A 15,396-nucleotide genomic window follows, 5' to 3' on the forward strand; every position below is an offset into this window, starting at 1 on the left:
TGTGTGTGTGACAGAGAGACAAAAAGAGAAAGGGAAGGTACTAGCGTCGTGGAGATCAAACAATAAGCCTGCCAAACACTGCCAAAAAGGCCACAAAAAAAACAATGGTTGTGAAGGAAGAAAAAACAGGCAAAGTAAAGCTGACTGATTAAGTACTTGGATAATGTTAAAGTAGCTTCTGACTTTGTGTAAATCTCTCTGGACTGAGTTTACATCAGATCCTTTGTAATTTGAAGCTCTCCTCCCCTTCTTCTCCTGTTAGTCAACACAGAGACTGCCCTTTAAACAGGAACGCACCCTGCAGGCTATAGCAGCCACTGTCCCTTCGAAGCACCGATAACATCTGACAGCAGGTCGTCCTGCTGAGTTGTACCCTAAGGGGCCATGCTGGGTGGCTGCATCACTAACAATAGATTCCTGATAGGGTCCTCAAGGACATTACATAATCTCTGTGTGCCTTAAGTAGCAAAGATAAGATCTGACCTTACACCATTTTGCCCCTGAAGACTTGGACTAAAATCGTTGTTGCAGCCTTTGGGTTGTTCCTGCCCTCCTTGTAGCAGAGATAACATATCTAGCCCTAAAGGACCGTACATGACACCCTTTACAGGGCTCTTTTGGCATTTCTTCCCTGTTGAGGACACCATGAAGGGCAGATAGGATTGAGTATTCCCTGTCCCTGATATAGTAGAATGTGGTTTTGAAAAGGTTTTGATTATGTCTCAAGGTGGAAAGTTTCTTGCAGTTTTCTTTTACTTATCAAACAGCACAGCAGTCATACCGACAAACATGCTTCACACCACGAGGACAGAAGGGAACAATATAACTTTCAAAGTACTTTTGACACAATAGTCTCTATTCGTGCTTTTGTCTATTACACATGCTATCTGACACATGCTATCTGTTGCTTTTGCTCTTTAAATAGTAACTTAACAAGAAATAAACAACAAATGCTTTGCTTGTTTTCAAATCTGATTTAGCTGCAATGACTGATGCTATTTTTCACCTGATCACATCTGGGAACTGCCCATTATAATCGGTCTACCACTGTCGCCTTCTGATTTGATGAATTTGATTTAAAATGAGATTAAAACACATTTTGCTATATTGATTTCCCTAACCGCTTTATCATCTAAATCCTAAAGACACCTGAGGTGAGTGGCAGAGCAAAACCAATTCTTGCCAGATTCACTCAGATCACATCAAGTTAATCTGCAGTCTGCTAACCAGATCCCTCAGCAGGAAAAATCTCTCTAGTGGCAAGAGTGCATCACCTGGGTGCTGCTGACTAATGCACTTGTGAAAAATATATTCATAAAGTAAATGAACAGCATGTATCTGTTCTTCTAACCTGCGTTTGTCACATTTCACTTCATTTCATTATTACAGTGGAGAAGTAGTGATTCTCCAGAGGGTTTGTGACCTTCACATATTAGCAGATAAAATCATTGAGAAACATTATTATCCCTGGCCCTGTTGATAATATACTGAAGCAAAATTGAAAAAGTCTGTCCTGCTTATTTTATATTGTGTTCCAAGCTGAAGTTGTTATTTTAACAAAGCATGGTTCAGTCCAGCTCTCACAGTCTCTGCTGCACTTTGGTATTTGGCCAAGTTCATTTTAGTTGTTGTGTATGCAACTGGCCTACACATACTGTAGTACTACACATCACATATATAGGGCAAGAGTATCAGTTTCACACAGCTAAGAGTATATACTGCAGAGCTGAAACTCAGTGGCCTCATGTCAGCTGACAGAGTGATTAAACAACAGAAACCTCTCAGGGTGACTGTGGGTTTGTCTGCTGCAGTAAGTTGAGGAGCTCTGTGTTCTCAGTGCAGATGGTAATGAGGAAAAGGGCTGATCAAGGACATCCTTACATTATTTACAACAATTATTCAGATGGCGGGATATAAAGGAAACAAAGAGCTAGAGAGAGGAGAGAGAATGTGTGTGAATGAGCGAATGTGTGTGTAAGGTGAGTTCGAGGTTAGTTGCGATTCCACAGAGGTGCTGTTGTCAGCAAACCTGACTCTGCTCTGTTCTGCCTGGGAGGTCCGACAGACTGCTGCAGTCTACGCATCCACCCACATTTATACCACATATACACACATTATATTATATATATGTATAAGCATGGACAAAAGGACATATTTCACTTTGGCTAGTAACCCACTTAACAAACATTGACACACTTTCTCTTGTCTCTTTGAGCCTTCCCTTCCCTCTCACACACAGAACCAGCCTGTAAATCACACACACAGAATCATAAGCATCATCTTACATCTCATAAACAGCTCTTCTCGCTGCCTCTGAAACTCTGAAACATTTATAGTCCTTCATGTCAGGGCCAGGTCAAAGATAAACAAACACTGAGATCTGTGTATTCTGCATGGATGCTGCTCATTTGTTTGTTTCCATCGGTTGCTTTGCATTCAGCTATAAATGACCAGTGCAGCTCTGCTTCATTTGTTTACCTGAATCATCCCTCAGACATTTGGCCTTCTGAGACTGAAGATCTATTTTGTTAAGTTGACTCAACAAATCTTTCACAGCCCGTCTCTACTTCCTTTAATTAATCATTCCTCTTGCAGAGTCATGAGGAGCTGATGCAACATTGCTGATAGCTTGCACTTAAAATGTAATATATTTTTGGCAATGCCTGAGGATACATATAACTGTACACAATAATGTTTTGATGAATCGATTAATTATTTAGTCTATGAAATGTCTCAATTTCCTTGATGAATAGGTGAAGAAAAAAGAAAAAAATGCTAAAAATTCTCTGGTTCCAGCTTCTCCAGCGGGAGGACTTCCTGTTTTTCTCTGATTTATATTACAGTAAACTGAATATCTTTTTAGCATTTTGGACTGTTAGTTAGATGGAACAAGACATATGAAGACGTCACCTTGGACTCTGAGAAATTGTTAATTGGCAATTTTTTATATTGTTTGACATTTACTAAACAAAACAATTAATTGATTAAGAAACTAACCGGCAGAGTAATTGATAATGAAAATAATTGTTTGTTGAAGCCCTAAATAGATCCTCACATTTGAGAAATTGGCCAGTTTTTCTTGATAAACACCTTTAGTGATTGTTTTATTGCAATTGTTGTAAACAAATTTTCTCTCAATTAACTAATCAGTTAATTGACCAATCGTTTCAGCAATAGTACAGATTCATCATAACAGACACAAAAATGCAGATTGTTTATATTATTATTATAGATTATCTTTTATAGTTTTCAAATTGAATGCTAAGAGCTCCTTTAGGTACTTTGGTGCTCAATAATGTTATGAACAAACAGAATCTGACAACAACTGCGATTTCCTCCGAGTATTAGTGCAGCTACTTGCTAAACATATGTGCCTCAGATATATTTAATTAATGGAGCCTTAATTTGACAAAATGCTTATCAATAGGGGACGACTGCCATTTTCTGTCCCTCCATGCAGCAAAATGCTGACACATTCTCAGCCAGGCCTCCCTGCTTTCTCCATACTTAGATTGCACAGCGCAATATGAGCTCTTAAGTAATGCCATGACCCCTTTCTCTTCTTCTTCTGCTGTTTCTATTCCTGTGACAGAAAAGACAGACTTCCCCATGTCTCTCTATTCTCTTTCATCTCCCCCTGGTAACAAAACAATGAGCAAGAAACACAATCCAACCTCATTTCCCTCCATTCTTCCATTCATATTAAAAAAAAAAAGGTTTTAAATCACTCAATATGGTTTCCACTAATTCATTTCAGCATTTACAAGTTGATTAATTCTTCAAGCTTTTGTTAATCAGTCCATTCATCCAATGTCTCGCTCCCATTTCCTTCTCTTTCACCCTCCAGTGCTCGTTCATTCATTCATCTATCATCCAACCCCAGATTTGCTTTCTCGTCAATCCGTTCATTCATTCATCCCAGTCAGACTAGCGGAGTTACATAACCCCGATGTTTACCTCTGCAGCAGAATGTCACAGGCCATTCTCATTTTTCCAGCTGTGTTTTCTCTCACTGTGATCTGTCCTTTTTGTTTAGTTTTGGGTGTTTTATGTCAGTGGATCCAGTCTGTCTGTTTTTCAGAGTGACGGCTGTCTTGTACGTCTGGTAGGCTGTTTGTCAGTTTCTCTGTTGTGTCTCTTCTTCTTCTCTCCTGCGGTCAGCAAGCTAACACAAAGGTTATTAAAGACCTGTCTGTTTTTTATTTTTCAACTCCCGTAGAGAAGTCAGCTTCACTTTTAACCAAACTCAGCACGATTTCTGCCTCTTTCTTCTTCTTGCTTGGTAACCCTTGACACATCTCCTGCAGGAGCAGGATCCAGCTGTTCGGCTTGTTCTGACTCTCAGTCTCTCTTCTCTTTCAGTATCGGCTGGGTCTGCAGGTCGGCCTTGTATCCAGTGGGAAGGTTATCCCAGTTGTGCGCTTTGAGGCGTCAGCGTCAGTACCAGCAGGTTTAGCAGCAGAGCCAGGGTATCGCCTGGGTGCATTATGTGGTGTCTTCTGAACCGCTGTGTGTGTGTTCTTGAATGAGTGTGTGTTAGTGAGAGAGGTTGTCTCACTCTGCACTCTGTCTGTAAAAGTGCTGCAGTAAACATCCAGAGCTCTGCTCAAATATATGAGCTTCTGATGTAACCAGGCAACAACCCCAGGAGGACCAATAGGGTGGGAGGGGCTGAAGTTGGCAGCCAATCGTAAAAAGGGAAAGACTTCAGCGAGCCAATCATGAGGCAGACAGAGGGAGGGGGTTTGGTTTTTTTGCTCCACTCAGTGGTGACTATAAACTCAGCAGTTATTACAGCCAGCCCAGTGGGCTGTGTAATGGCGTGCACACACACACACACACACACACACACACACACACACACACACACACACACACACACACACACACACACACACACACACACACAGAAATGTACACGTAATCACAGACAGACACACACCTGTGAGCCCTTCCTCAGCTTCTTAGACAATCATGAACATTAATATATTTATCATATTATTGATCACAAAGGGATGAGAGGAGTGACAGTGAGATATAAAGATCTGATCGGAGAGAGGGAGAGAAAGAGAGGGAGGAGGGTATGACGGGACACAGGGACAAATATGGACACAAACAAAAGGGGGAGGAAAGGAGGGAGGAAGACAGCAACAGAGAAAGGAGTATTCAAACGCTATCAATGTGCATTTCACAGTTATATCTGAGTCTACACTGTATGTGTGATGACGCTGGGCAACACTGATAATCATGACTGAATGAAAGCACTCACATATCACTATCAAGGAAAGTAGGTTATTTCCTTTTGTCTTCATGATGTTTGTGTGTGTCAGGACGAGACTTCAGATGAGTGACTAAAGAATACTTGACTGAAAGATGAGCTGTTCCAATCTAAACCAAATCAACCTTTTAACTAATAAGTCTGTTTTTTTCACAAAAATTACAACACAATACCATTTTAAAATGCAAGTCATGGCTTTCAGAAATGCTTTGCATCTCACTGTGGAAGAGCAATGGACAAGATTTGTTATGTGCAGTTAAAGAAATCTTTGCCCGAGAGCCTTAGTGGCATGGAGCCCACTAAACCACCAGTCTAAATGCCCAAACTCATACGTCATGTTAAACAAATATTTGAACAGTGAATTCACATAAGAAATGGGATGAATTGCCGAGTAAAAGTCAATATTATACATAAAAATAAGTCAATATTATACAAACAACCGCACAATGGCTCGATTTGGCTGGACTTTGATTCAAGACAATGTGACTCTTTTTAAGCAAAACATACCAAGAAAAATGACTACACGTACAAAATTACAGTTTGGGCTGATCAGATGCCACACTGGGAGGAAGATACAATGCGCTGCTGTTCTTTTGTTTTTCAAAAATTAAACCGTAAGGTAAAAAACATCCACAAAATGTATTGATGTTATGTTGGCATGTTATATCTATAGTGGAACATAGTTTCCAGAAGAGGCTCTGGTTTCTCAGTAAGCGATAATACACGAGGAGGTGTCCTGATACAGTGTACAGTTTATTTGTAGACAACCCATGTTAGTTCTGTTTTACCCATAAGAGATAGTTTAACTGTGAGCAAGAACTGTTGCTAATGTAGCCAAAATGATTAATCCATTGGGCAGAAAATTAATTGCCAACAATTTATAATAATTATAATAATCGAGTTGTTTATCAAGCAAAAACATAGAGCATTTTGCCAGTTCCAGCGATTATAATATGAGGATTTGCTGCTTTAATCCATTTTTCATAGTTGCAAATTAAATATCTTTGGACTGTTAATCGGACAAAACAAGCAATCTGAAGACTTCACCCCTTGAGATCTGGAATCTTGGGATGGGCATTTCTTGACAATTGTTTTTATATTTCTTTGCTAGAAAATAATCGACAGAAATTATAATGAAAAACATTGTTAGTTGCAGCCCCAGCTGCAGTAGATACCTGCGATTTAATGTACCTTGTGCACTTATTTATTGCAGTTGTTCAACCACTGACCTGTTAGACCATTTTTGACACCTGCCAATGATCAGAAACAAGTACTTTCCATGAACATGGTACATTATAAAAATAACAATGTAATACAACAAACAACTGAAACTAACTAAAATCCACTGCGGGACAATGTGTGGTTGAAAGTGACTGATTTGTAAAATTCCCCAATAGTCCCCGACTTCCTCAAGTAGTTTCATTTTGAATTCTGTTACTTTTTAGTCTAAAAGTTACTGTCTGCACTCCAGAAATCCCTCGAGGAAATTAAGTTAAAAATGTTTTCAACTTTGCTCATGAATTATTAACTAGATTTGGCCATGGTTTGGTGTTGATTTGTCGTCCCTGGTATCATTATTGATTCTGCCAAACTCTAATGTCAAAGTTTACCTTCTGTGACTAAAACAAAGCTACAACTACAGTGGGATCATGTTGACACAAAGAGGCTTCAGCAGCAGCGTGTGGAGTGACAATCAAAATAAATATTTTTTTCCGTGACGATTTAGGAACGTGACCGCTCCTTAGAAAGCCAGACAGGACATCTGTACCAGGACTGTGGGTGAGAACTGATAGTGCACATGGTGAGTGGTGCTATCTAGGTCAGTTAGCATATCATATTACATTACGGCCAGGCCTCGACACAATCAGGGAGTGAAGGGTGAGGAAAGCAGGGAAAGGAGGGCATGAAGTAAGACAAACTGCAGGAAAGTTTTCAACAGTAATTACTGATGAATCCAATTGTATTGACGACTTTATATATCTAATCGCAATAAATAAGAATTAATGCTTTGAGTTTTGGATGGACCATACAATGGTTAATTATTGAAGTAAGCCGTTTGTAATCTTTCCTATACACATTATTATGCAGTGTTAACATATAAAGTAGACAGGGACTGTTTTAAAAACTCTCCCTGCAGGTGCATTCAGGGACACATTATTCAATCAGCTTCCAGCTGTGGGGTTTGAGCTACCTTGCTTGCTTCAGAAACTGTTTCATATTATAATCCTAAATCTTTGATTTATCACTTCCTGTGTGCATAGAACTACCTACACTATAGAACAGGATTTAAATTGGGCAAATTAAGTGGATGTACAGGTTTATTTAGGCAAATTATAGAGATCTAATCAAATACTGTACAATAAAAAGGTTTCATTGTGTAACTTTTAATATTTTGCACAATATTTTGGTCAGAATATATAAAACTAAAACAAAACACTTGGTCCACCAGTTTTTGTGCCAGTATTATTTCCACAAGAAAAAGTGGATCAATGAACTAGGTCAAAACTCCAAAATATGCACACAACAGCTGATACTTGTGTACTGGCCTATATACTGTATATATGTCCATGTGTAGGTCATGCAGACCTGTTACACACGTCATACACTTGCCATGAATATGTAAAGTATGGGACAGGGCACTGCTCAGCTGCATGCAAGTTACAACACTAAAGAAAAACCAAAAGGAGAATAGGGTCACCACAAGGTGGGGGGCCAACATGCTCTGAGTACCAAGAAAGCGCTGGAAAGACTACTTCTGTTAAAATATGTGTTCCTTTTTCCACAAAAGAAGGCACTAAATTATCCTCCTCTGGAGAAGAAGACAAGTAAGAACGCAGCGATCAAGGACAGTTTGGATGCCAGACAGCTTTTTCTTTCTTTTTGTCCATCACAAGCTGCTCTCATCTTACGTTTTGGACAGTTGACTTTGCATTGGTTGCTCATTGAAAGGTCGTTTGGAGCTTTGGCAACCAATCAAACACGACATGAAATGACGCAGAATACACTGGCCAGAGTGACATTTTGTGATGCCCAAGTTTAGGAGGTTCACACAACCCTCTTCTTTTGAGGTTTGTCGATGCATAGAAGTGTCAGAACTATGGCCAAAGTTTTTTGTCTTGTTTATTTTCAAAACATAAGAGCGGCGCAGATGGGTGACGAGAACTGTTGGCATGCCTCCGCTCTCATATCTGACAAGCCTCAAATTAACGAGTGACCAAGAGTTTATTAGATATACTTCCATAATCTTTTGTCAAATAGCCAAAAGGCTTCTTTACAAAGACGCCTACTGGGATATAAATCATTTCCACAGCCACATAAAAATAACAGGAACAAAATCCTACAGGGGGATTCACAGAGAGCCTCTTTAAGAAGTACAACACTGGTTATCTGCAACACGAGACGCTACATACGTCAGTCATGCTAGGATGGTATGATGTTTGTAACAGTGAGGAATGACTGGCAAGAATGAAGGCAGGAAGGCTCTAACTGGAGGACAAAACTGAAGACAAGTGTTTTATAATGTGTTTAGATGCTATCTTCTGGTTTGACCTTTTCCCTCCTGAGGTCGGATATTGCGTTTTCACCCAGACTGAAAATCAATAAATCGTTCACAAGCAGGGACACTTTTCAATTCTCCCAGCCTCTCAATGGCCTCCTCTGCCCTCTGATTCTCCGTTCCCTCCATTAATCCATCCCTCCCTCCCGCTCTGCTCCTCCTCACCGGGGCCAGGAGTGCATGGCGGGAGCCCTCTTCAGCAGCCTGCCAGGATACTTCAGTGGCCTCAAGAAAAATACTTTCGACAGGGTGAGAGAGGATATAAGCAGAGTAGAGAAGGAGGGAAGTAGTGACGGGGGAAGAAGAGAGATCAGAGGAGAAATACCAGGGATTATATATATAGATTTAAAATGAGCAGAGGCTGTCAGCATGTACGGTGTGTGTATGTGAGTGTGTTGGCTGCCAGAGTCTATTAAGGGAGCACTGCAACAGCCACAGAGGACAGACTTCCCTGTCTGTCAAGTGCTAGACAAACAACTCACCCACAGTTAATGTTGAGTCACTAGACGGGAACTTTCTCTCTTTCAGAGCTGTCACAACCAGTTATGTGTCAAAGAATAACTGATGTACACATGAGACAGTGAGCTATTCTCAAAACAGTCAAGTCATTTTGAGTAAAACATGCACATGTACACTGACTCATCAAAATCTTCAATACAGTACTGAAGGTTATAATTACTTTAGTGACATTTTGAGACGATACGTTCTGTAGGAATGAACAGGAAGATTGACAACCTGAGATACAAGACACAAAATGATAAAAATCAAAACACCCCCAACTGATTTTCCATGACACGGTCTTTGTATTTAAACTGACAATCACACGTTATTCAACATTTTGAAACGGTGGGTTTGTAAAATGTTTCAGAAATTAACAGGATGTGACACAAAGAGGCAAAATTATCTTCAACTAAAATCTTTAATATGGCTAAAACAATTAATAAACAACAATTCTGATAATTTCCCACTATTCAAATGGATTTTCTTAAACTTGTGTTCTATTGTAATGTACTGAGTATGTGTTGGTATTGGATTGTTGGTTGGACCAAAGAAGCAGTTTGAATATTTCAACTCGGACTTCAGAGCATTTTCTCAGGATGATCAATATTGAAAATAAGCAAAAAACATGACCAGGTATCATTATTGTTGGTCATTATGTGTCTATGTGTCCGGACCTAAAAAAATCTGAGAATAAAATACAATTCCTTAAGCCAGCCTCTTTTTTTGTACGTTCACAGGATCAGAACGGTGATCCATTATCGGTGCAATTCTTCTACAAATGTTGTTAATAACTCTCCGTAGTTTGTGCTGGAATAAGGTTTGTTGCATGTGTGTATGTGTTACATGAACTAAAATAAGTTTCCACATAAAACACAGAAAGTAATCATATTTATTTTTTATTTCTTATAATTTTAGGCCAGTTGAGCAATGAGGGGGTGGTTGGCTTTAAAAGAAGTCAGAGTGCCATACTTTTAGCAATTTAAACAGATGTATTCCCTAAAACTCTGGTTCTACATTATTCAAATGGCTTCGTGGTATAGGCTGCCGACTCCAGGGTCTACAGATGCAGCAATAATCCCCCAGACCAGACACTGAGGTTAGACAAGGTCACAGGGACGATGGCTGCAGGCTAGCCACAACTAAAAGAGAATTAACACCAACTAAAACAATCACATGAGACTTTTAAATAATTTGCTGCATGTAACCCCCCGTGCACCTTCATCAGTAATGATTAAAGCTTCGAGTGCACGCTGAGTACCAATGGACAATAGCTGCCGCCTAAAGCCTTCCTCCAGTGAAACACACACACACCAACACACAAACACACACAGAGGAATCCTTTTGTGTTGCCCCACAAACAATGTATTAACTACTTAGACACACAGATGACACACATAGCAGCCTGAACTTTTCTGTTATCTACGACCTTATGTATCATAACATAGATTGTTGAACCTTGGCAGTCGGCTTAAAATGGGACGGCAGCATCCCGGCAGCATGTTAAAAATGTTAACAGGTCGACTATGGGGCCAACATTTGTGTATGCCTTTGTCTCTGTGTTACAGTGAGTGACATAGTGCTGTGTGTTTAGTGTAAGAAACTGTGAGTGTGTGTGTGTGGATTATGGATTACTGTCTGTAATCATCTTAAAGGCCAGTAGGACAAGACGAGCAGCATGACCCTGACACACACGCACACACACACACACGCCCAGTGAGTGCTGTAAAGAATCACAGTAGACTGATTTATTGTCCTACGCTGCTTTACAACTTTGTCTTTATCTACCAGGTAGTGAGCTACTGAGAAACTAGGGCAACGCAGTGAACACAGAGCTGAATGAACACAGGTTTTTACAAAATGCCTGGTTTAAAAGACCATGAGTCTAGATCCGAAACAAACTGAGGTCTCCACATCAAGTCTCTGTCAATGGGACAGGAGACAAACTGCAGTTTGCAGACTCACACTGTGTACTTCAAACACAACTGATATTACAGAGTAGTTGAAACAAATTGGACACATAAAGTGGCCTCTTATATGGCAATAATAATAACGATGTCACCATAATAGAGTGCAGCAGCATGGCTGTAATACAGAGCATAAACCACTGTGTAGTCTGGAGACCGTTATCCATGCCAATTTAAATGATAAAAAGAACATTTTGCAAAAAGTAGATGGTTTAAGAGTTGAGATTATTCGTTTTCACATGAAAATGAATCGTTCATTTGGGAAATAACAAGCCCATTTGCAATATAAATAATAACTCTATCTTAATTTATTGTGAACAAACTTGAGATGTACACACTGCCAGCGAGGAATTTGTTATAAGGTCACTATCAGATCATCCTATTCAATTGACAGACTCACTGTTATTCCTCAGCCTTTCTTAACTGATGTTTCTTTCGTTGATGTTATTTGTTTAGTTAATCCTATTTTGTTGCTCTTGTGTTTGTTACTGTCCTGCCTCTTTCATATTCCATGCTAAATGGTTTAATAGTAAAGCAGCTAGTTTTGAAAAGTCCTTTATAAACAAATCTTTACTTGCTCACACCCCTGATAAAGACTTAGTCAAAATACTGTCGTTCTGTGCTCTGTACTGAAGACATAATAAAGTGATAGTTTGATTCAAACAGGACTAACTGTTCAAAACTGTGCTTCCCGTCCCGGGGTTAAAGAGTTTTATATTTTTTTGTTTGGTCTACGCTCCCATTAAATCTAACATGTGAGTGACTCTACACATATTTATAATAAGCACTATCATCTTCTTTGTGCACTACTAACCAATACACCCTCTCTGTTCCTGTACGCTAGATGATTAAGAGTACAAGGTGTAAAATGTGCAGGTGTCTATATACAGTAATCTGGGTGCTCAGTGGTCAATTTAAAAGGAGATCAGCAGATCAGAAGAACCTGAGAGGATCTTCATGTCCCTGTGGGGGGATTGAACTCTCGTCCTTCAGTCCGCAGGGAGACTCATTATCCCGTGTACGTGAGCGTCTGCATGTGTCCTTGTCAAGACCTTTTTCTTCTGATTGGTTACCAGCTACAGAACATCAACAGGTCAGAACACAAGCTCAGCATCTTTTAGTGTGACCAAATGGAAACTGCTGCAACTGTGACCGTGGAAACTGAGCAGATGACGTTCTAGTGTGAATGTTTGTATCAAGTATTAATGTAAAGTTTACATTTATTACAACATTTACATTATTTTGCAGCTAACTAACACAATACTAATATGTGGTCAGATTGCCTAGTGTTGCTCTCACTACTTCCCATCACCTTCTGGAGATTACAGTATTTATAATTTGACAAAAGGCACAGTTAAAGACAACACTTAAAGTTCAATATCTAATCAGGTGAGGTGACCCTAGCAGACAAACTTATTTGGGGCTGCACAGCTTTATAGTCTGCCCAATGACATAAGCAGTACTAAGAGAGCAGTGTAATGTACTTCCCTGACCTCTCCTATGCCAAGAAACACCAAGCATAAGTCACTTTTATGTGTCTGCCATTAGCCAGTAATGAATGTCCACTTATATTTTAATCATTTACTTATTTTGCTTTATTGAAAAGGGTACTTTGTAACCATAGCCCTGAGCTAAACTACTGAAAAAGTGTTCAAAATGATCAAAATTCATCATTGCGAAAATTAGCTCTAAATGTATGAAACATCCTAACAAGTTTAGAGATATATGAATGCCACAAGACAGTGATGGGATGTTATCATAACTCAATAATACACCAAACATGAGCTGTGTAAATCAGACAGAGAAAAACAGCAGATGACAAACCAACCAAATCACTGATTGCCCTGATGAACTACTGGAAAATACCATACCACTGCAATGCCCTGGTTTTTAAGTCTAGTTTGAGATGTCATCCCCTCTCTCAATATGTCAGCCCCATTCTAGGAAGACCCAAGAAAGAACATCTAATTGGCTGTCTGTTATCTAATAATACAAGATAGAGTAGTTATGTCTCACCTGGCTGGGGGGCTGTCTTCAGTGTGTGTGTGTTGTGGTGAGTCAGAGGAGGCAGGACCCTCCTCTCCATCCTGAGGCAGCTCCTCACATTCTGCCTCACACCTCTCGTCATCCAACAGTTCTGTGATCTGAAGACAGAAATATAAAGGACAAAAAGGGTTACCACTAAAAAGGATTCAGTTATTGAGATGAAAAAGCACGTGAAGACATTGTTAGTTATAGCACAAAAGGTAATACACATTGATTTCTCTTGGGCAAATCTAATGTGAAATTGTTATTTCTAATCTGAAACAGGGTAATGTGATTCATGCTAATATTCAAATAATAATAATAAGAAGAAATAATGTGAAACAATTATATTACTTTATCTGATTTTAAGAAAGAATAAAAAGGCTCAGATAAAAATCCTATATTCTCTGCAGATACTCGCATGCCAAAAGTAAAAATAAACTATGCTAGTTAAAGAATATAAGTAGTAAGAGAACATTTAGTTAGCAATGGAGTAGGAGCAAATATTATAAATGTATGTGCCCTTTATTCACACTGACATTTAACAGCCCCATGAAGAAGTCCAGTCCAAGAGGATAATAGTATCTGTTCCAGGGCTTCAGTTCTATGAATTAACAAGAGTAAGATTGCGTTCACGCGGACAAAAGGTCATAGTAAACTTAATTTAACCAATTTGGTACTAAAGTTGTCGTATCGAGCAGATTTATAAGATCAACTTATGCTCGTAAAGTCTTTGAGTAAAAAAAAAAAGAAGGACATTCGCAATTGATTCTGACCTTCTGAATTTGTAGAGATTACATGTAACCGGTAATAACTCCCATTCACCACACTATGTAAATATGTAAAGATCATATTGATAAAAAAATTACCCTCTTGGTCACCATTTTATTTAGTTTAGTTGTGACTTTTAGTGTCTGGAGACGGAAAAAAAATTTGGGTTAGAGAGATTCAAAGAAAGATGTTGATAGTCTAAGTTCGCATATACAACGTGTGTGTGTGCATGAGAGGAACAAGACATTAAAGTGTGTTCCATAAGACATCTAAATATAGATGAAGCTAATGAGGAACACATTGACACCACAGATAGAGTGGTAAGCAGAGCGATAAAAACAGAATTAAAAATAACGAGACGAGGGAGGGAGGGTTATGGAGGGTTATGGAGGGTTTAAAGTGGGGTTAAGTGATGTATCATTTTCATGTTGACTTAGCAATGTACCCATGTGTGACAGTCACATTACAAATTATGCAATAAGGCAAAGTAAGCCCACAATGATACACTGTTACAGCTATTTTACTGCTTAACATAAAATCAAAAACATTTACTAATTAATCAATTAGCCTGATATAAATGCACGTTGGTGACAATCACTCTCAGAGTAGAGAAAGGGAAGTATCTCGTATTGATTTTTTGCATCTGTAACTTTGTTGTGAGGAGTTAAGAAGATCAAAGAAATAAGACTTGTTGCTGGAAAAAATGCTTCATTTGCTATTTTGAAGTACTTTGTTTTTAAAGAATATGGGGTGAATCAGGAACAGTTACTCTTTCTTTGCAACTGAAGCCACAGAAGTTAAAACCTTAATATATCTAGTGAAATTATGCACCTTTTTCTGTAACTTTAACATAATATATATTTTTCCAGTTTTAAAAGGCCAATTCAATAGATAGAGGGAGTGAAGAAGAGGAAGGTAGAGAGAGCCAGAGAGAAGAGAAGGAGGGAGCAATGGAGGGCAGGATATAATGAATCTGACAGTAAATGTGAGATGGAAGACAGGAAGGAGAAAAAGGGAAGAGAGATAGATTCTGGAGAGAAGAAAGGGAGGGTGGTAAATATGTAGACAGAAATAACTCCTCATAGTACAGATAGCTGACAGCATGAGAACAAGACGCAAACAGAAATCCTTAAGCAGCAGTTTACAATAAACAGCTCCTTTCTTTTTGTTTTTGTTGATGTTATTTCAAGTAATATGTGCTTTTTTCTAAATAAATGTCATATTTGTTCTGTAGCATAATCAACAAACTGGTGATTCAAGGTATACCCTGGTGACAAAAGCTTTGTCATGTGCTGTTTTAT

The 15,396-nt window shown here is 39.0% G+C and overlaps 1 protein-coding gene across 1 annotated transcript in view; it reads right to left on the bottom strand.

The window, feature by feature from the left end:
- The window catches only part of fam13b (family with sequence similarity 13 member B), a 72,500-nt gene that overhangs the window by 21,981 nt on the left and 35,123 nt on the right, over positions 1 to 15,396 (bottom strand). The window contains exon 7 of the mRNA XM_070912907.1: positions 13,316 to 13,443. Coding sequence (XP_070769008.1) covers positions 13,316 to 13,443 — 128 coding nt within the window. The remainder of the gene's footprint in view (positions 1 to 13,315; positions 13,444 to 15,396) is intronic.

This window comes from Enoplosus armatus, chromosome 10, assembly GCF_043641665.1.
Source record: "Enoplosus armatus isolate fEnoArm2 chromosome 10, fEnoArm2.hap1, whole genome shotgun sequence".
In the NCBI taxonomy this organism is placed as follows: Eukaryota; Metazoa; Chordata; class Actinopteri; order Centrarchiformes; family Enoplosidae; genus Enoplosus; species Enoplosus armatus.